The sequence below is a fragment of the Topomyia yanbarensis genome, unplaced genomic scaffold (genome assembly GCF_030247195.1).
Source record: "Topomyia yanbarensis strain Yona2022 unplaced genomic scaffold, ASM3024719v1 HiC_scaffold_696, whole genome shotgun sequence".
Classification (NCBI taxonomy): domain Eukaryota; kingdom Metazoa; phylum Arthropoda; class Insecta; order Diptera; family Culicidae; genus Topomyia; species Topomyia yanbarensis.
Genome location: NW_026683931.1, coordinates 10,829 through 16,260, shown reverse-complemented (window position 1 = coordinate 16,260; position 5,432 = coordinate 10,829). Strand labels below are relative to the sequence as shown.

Below are 5,432 nucleotides of genomic sequence, written 5' to 3'. Positions count from 1 at the left end.
TGGTGAACACCGATACCATGGCTGTCTTCTCGGTTTTGCTTCTTCGGTCAACCGAATCTCGTGTTGCAACAACGAGGTCCTACCCAACTTATTTTCTGTTGTGCATGGAAATTGCTTGATTGCTTCAATCAGCTCCTTGCGTTCAACGGGTGTCAGATCGTGTTCCGTTTCTACCGTCTCCGGAGTCGTTTTTGATGGTTCCGGTAGCTCTAGAGCCGGAATATCCAACGTCGCATCAGGGTCAACATTCTTCAACGCGGGTAGCGTCTCGATCGGCAGCAAGGTGAATTGGATCGTATCCACCTTTCCATATCCCGTTGAAGTGGTCTCAACAGTGGCCACTCGTTCGAATCCGTGGTCTCCCTCAATCATCGGCTCGATTCCAAACGATTTCCAGAAGTTGTATCCCAGGATCAGGTCTCTACAAATTTGCGGTACCACTAGCGTCGGAATCACTCTGGTCATTCCCTTGAATATCATCGGTAGCTGTACGAATCCGAGACATTCATGTACAGTTTTATCGGCCGTGACAATCTTCAGTGGGCTACGCTGCATCGTCAAACCATACCTCTTGGCAATATCGGTCATACTCGTTACACTGACACTTGCGCCAGAGTCGAGTAAAGCGTCGTATTCGGTGTCAAAAATCTTCACGGTTACGTGAGGGCTGCTCTCGGTGTGGACCCTTACTTCACATACCTTCAGAAACGGGTCCTCAAACGGACTAGAACTGGGAACATCGTTCGTCGGCGGAATGCTGTTGTTCCCTACTCCGCATTCCTGACCTAGTTTCCCGATGGATTACCAATCCTGTCCCGGTCAATCCGTGGGTGGTTCTCGCAGGTCACCGTCGTCTTACCGGGTGTTCCGCAGATGTAGCAGAACAACTGCTTTTCGTGTCTACAGTTTCGCCAAATATGTCCCGTTTGGCGGCAATTCCAGCAAAGGGGACCATTTGTCTGTTCGACTGCCGGCGTGGTACTGGGTTGTTGAGCACGCGTTACTAATTTGGACTGCTCCTTTGCCCGCCGATCACCATCGAACCTCTTTCCTAACGCGTTCACCTCTTCTGCTTCGGAATAGGATCCCGTCGACTCTTCAGCCTCGATGTTGTGTAGACCCGTCGTGTTACGTGTCGGTCCTTCTCGACACTGTCTGAGTGCCGGATCGTTCGCATCGATACGGTACGCATAGTATTCGAGCTTGCGCAAATCTCGTACAGTTCTGCACGCCAGTTTGGAACGGTAGTGTGGACGCATGTTGTCCCAAATGACTTCAAACACCCTTTCCTGATCAAGTGGTGATGATAGAAGCTTGTTCAACCTCTCTATCTCCGTCTTAAACGTCAAGAACGGCTCGTTCCTAAGTTGTTTCCGCTCGTAAATTTTCTGACGATTTCCCTGGTCCTTGTTCGGGTTGCCGTACATGTAGCGGATTTTCTCCTCGAAGTCCTGCCAATCTAGGAACTCGTCAGCGTAGCACAAGTACCAATCGTAGGCATCTCCTCGCAATATGGTATGCACTCGCTGCAACAGGATGTCATCTGCGATCCGGTCCATTCGCGCTAGCCTACGAATCTTATGGAGAAAATCTTCTAACGATCGATGGCGGGGGTTGCCACTAAAAGTTAGATGCCATTTCTCCATACGCCGGTCTGCGTCCTGAATCTCACGATCCGCGATTCGTCGATTCACACGACGTCTTGGACGAAACTGCTCAGCGTCATACTCCTCTTCGTCCTCGCTACTCTGCAGGATTACTGCACTCTGCCTTCGATGCAGGCCACCGGTGGGATTACCTCGACTAGCCCACTGAGAAAAACTCCGTCTGTCGCTCCACCGTCTATCAGCTGGATCCTCCCGTTCAGCTATTCTCGTCTCCATATTATACATTCTGCTCAACCGTCGCGCTTGCTCCTGACCGTCTCGTGTATCGTAGTAGGAACGGTCGCTTACTGTCTCCATCCGTCGTTCGACTGATTCCCTTCGAATCGCTTGTCCCCTATCGGACTCATCCTGTCTCGTCTGTGGAATGCCGCTATATCGTCGTTGTGGTACCTCTTCTCTCAGCCTGCGTTCGGTTTCTGGACGGTTGACTCGGTTGTACGGTGTCGGTTGCGCTTCTCTGTCGAACTCCACCCTACTCATCAGCTCAGGAACTTGAAGCCCTCGATTGGAAGGGTTGACGAACCTCGTCGGATCCGGTATCTGGGTTGCCAGTCTAAATTCTGCCAATTCTCGCCTCAACTCAGCCACTTGCATTCTCAGCATTCTGTTCTCGTCGTTAAGTTGGTTTTCCCTCCGTAGTTGTTCCTCACTTGCCGTTTTGGGAATAGCTCCAAGGGATCGCTTCGAATGCTCATCAGACGACCTGTCTTCGCGTTCTTGTCCGTCGTCTCGGTGCTTCTCGTCTTTCCTATCATCATTCCCTGACTCCAATGACTTTTGCTGATTGTCGACAACTTCTCCTGAGTGAGAATCTTCGGAACCCTTCTTCCCACTAAATCTGTTCAACACACTTCGAATTTCCCTTATCAGTTCTTTACGCATGGCTTCGGATCCAGGATCCTCAGCTATGCTTCGGGCGACCCTAAGCGCGTAATGTTTTAATCGGGAAATGCACCTTTCATCTGGACCTTTCTCCAACTTCCCTCTCAAAACATCGATTATACTTGACACGCGATCGAACTCTTGTTCGATAGTAAACCGCGACGGATAATCCCGATTTTCCCTCACATCTTCGTAAAAAAGGTTTCGTAACAGTCGGTATTTGGCTTCCGAATCATTTTTTGTTTCCTCGACCTTACCACGGATTATGAGCTCGTAATCCACTTCCTCATTGGTTAAGTGGTCGGCTCTCGGAAACTTAGAAGCCATTTCGGTTTATTTTTGAATATGTAAAATTTAATAAATAATATAGAAAATGTACAAAATAATGGCAAAAATAAATATACAACCTTATCTCTAATTAATGTTCCCGTATAACCACATCAACACTCGAATATTCCTCAGAATCCCCAAAATATTTCTGTATCCTCAATAAATTTCTCCAAAAAAAATATGCCTGATGATATTTCTCCAAAAATAAACGGTCTCCAAAATACGCTACATTACCTTAAATACTACATAAATTACAACATGAACCTAGATTAAATATGTACATAAGAAAAGAAATAAATAACCGAAACAATCATAATTTCAACAATATTCTCCAGATTATTCTTCAAGACTTCCGAAAAAATCCTGCAGTTGGGCGCCAATTTGTAGCCAGCCCTGGTCGATCCCTAGCAAGCGTGCAGCTTATGCGCCACTTCCCGTAGGAAGACTGCACGCCAAGATTTGTTTGCCCGGATGAGACTCTTCTTAGGGCGAGTCCCTGAAGAAGATTCACCTAAAAGAAATTAATCAGGATCGAACCAGACAGGCTTATCAAAAATTAGCCTCCAAAAGTCGGGTAGACGACCCTATTATCAGCAGCAGCAATCATCAAAAACCTCATCACCCTCAAATAATTCGCGGTAAGAAACTCCCCATACCTAACTTATCATCACTGGAACTGTAGCCACTCACCGCCAGGTGGCCCAAACATACTGAAAGCGAAGCTTTCACCACTCATCAAATTCCGCCAAGCGGAAGACAGTGAAACGAAACGAAAACTACACCGAACGAAGTGACGTAACCATACTAGAACGAGACTAAAACCATAAGGGAGTACTACATGAATCTACAAAACATTCGCTACATTTACACTAAACAACATTTATTTACGGTACAAAACGGCAGATTTATGTTCTATTTCATGTTTGTATTTTTTAGCTTTTAACTTTCTAGGCCTATCTTCTGATGGTGTGCGTGTACTCTCTCCCTACTGTGCTCATTGACCTGCTTGTGCTTTTCTTCTCATTTCCAAAATCCTCCCAAAGTTCGGTGACGTCACCTCACGGCTCCAGCGTATCAATCAGCTATTGCTTTGCACCCGGGTGACTAATTAAATGGGTTGTGTGTGGCGTTCGTGAATGACGGACTAAAACGTAATGGCCGACACACAACCTCAAATCATGGACGCGTCCCTAATTCTAGCCGTCCGTGGACGACTTCTCGAGCGTTTTGCGCTCTTCCGGATTAACTCACTGTGGCGTCCTCCCCGGACGCCACCCTTCACACTTAATTAGCAAGAACGATACGACTCACCCAATCTGCTGCTGTTGGTTTCTGCTGCTGTCGATCGTTCTGCTGCGATGGCTGTTTCGATGACGGGCGATTCGATGACGGGCGATTACATCGATCGGCCGCGCCGGTTTCTGACCAGCGGTTGTTGGATGCTGGTTGATGATTTATCGGCCGGAAAAGTTGCGTTGATCTTTCGGTGATTGAAGGAACGGCTTTTAGACGGGTCGTCCTTCCTTCCGGCGGCGTAACAGTGCCGGGTTCAAATTTCGTCCGATAATACGCGCGTGTGGCTTTCGTTCCTTCTTCCTTCTCTCGTTCGTCGTTGGCTGTGCGAAATAGAAAAGATTGCCGTCTGGCTATTGCAAACGGGGTCATTAGCACATGGTATCGGTCAATGGCACTTAACTCTGAGCACATTTACCTTCTTCTGTAGCTTTTTGCACAAACTTTCCTACGCACGCACTCTCGACTTCTTCGACTATGAGTTCTACTTGGACGGGAGAAACAAGAGTAATTAGCCTAATATTCGAATACGATCACGTCACTTTACCTACTTGGAAAACCTAAACCGGACAAACTACGCGCACTTTCACTACGTTTGGCGGACTGGGACGAAATGGACTAGCAGCGTTAATCCTCAGATTAGGGAAGGTAATTTCGTACGAACTTACAGGAAGCGCGTATTTTCCCGCAAATTTCTTCGGACAAGTTCGGAGATCAACGACCCTACTAGCTGTTTTATTCTGTCAGCTAACCTTTGGCTCTATCTGTCCCTTTCCATCATGCATTCCAAGCGAAGGATCGTCATGGTTTTCGTCTTCAGGAGAATCTCAACAGGCAATTTAATTTCTTCCCCTCGCGGAGAGGAGTATTTGCTAGGGTGTTGTGCAAGAGTGGATCAACGGTAGGTTGTCTAACTCTTGGCGCAAACAAATCAGACTGGTTCTAATAAATTTGAAAAATATTGTTGAATATGACATGACCGCTACAGTGTCTGTGTCTGTGTCTGTGTCTGTGTCTGTGTCTGTGTCTGTGTCTGTGTCTGTGTCTGTGTCTGTGTCTGTGTCTGTGTCTGTGTCTGTGTCTGTGTCTGTGTCTGTGTCTGTGTCTGTGTCTGTGTCTGTGTCTGTGTCTGTGTCTGTGTCTGTGTCTGTGTCTGTGTCTGTGTCTGTGTCTGTGTCTGTGTCTGTGTCTGTGTCTGTGTCTGTGTCTGTGTCTGTGTCTGTGTCTGTGTCTGTGTCTGTGTCTGTGTCTGTGTCTGTG

The 5,432-nt window shown here is 47.4% G+C and overlaps 1 protein-coding gene across 2 annotated transcripts; it reads right to left on the bottom strand.

The window, feature by feature from the left end:
* Window positions 1–785: 785 nt before the first annotated feature.
* Window positions 786–5,153, bottom strand: LOC131696078 (uncharacterized). 2 transcript variants are annotated; one of them, XM_058984609.1, is made up of 3 exons: window positions 4,724–5,153; window positions 4,591–4,656; window positions 786–4,525 (listed from the first exon to the last, which is right to left on the bottom strand). In XM_058984609.1, the coding sequence occupies exon 3, from the start codon at window positions 2,874–2,876 to the stop codon at window positions 786–788; it is 2,091 nt and encodes a 696-aa protein (XP_058840592.1). In that variant the 5' UTR covers window positions 2,877–4,525; window positions 4,591–4,656; window positions 4,724–5,153. The 2 variants fall into 2 exon arrangements, with proteins under 2 accessions (XP_058840592.1, XP_058840593.1); XM_058984610.1 differs by lacking the exon at window positions 4,724–5,153 and having other exon boundaries at window positions 786–4,521; window positions 4,591–4,653.
* Window positions 5,154–5,432: the final 279 nt, after the last annotated feature.

Coding starts and splice junctions, on each gene's coding strand:
- LOC131696078 (XM_058984609.1), bottom strand. CDS start 2,876: ATGGCTTCTAAGTTTCCGAGAGCCGACCACTTAACCAATGAGGAAGTG.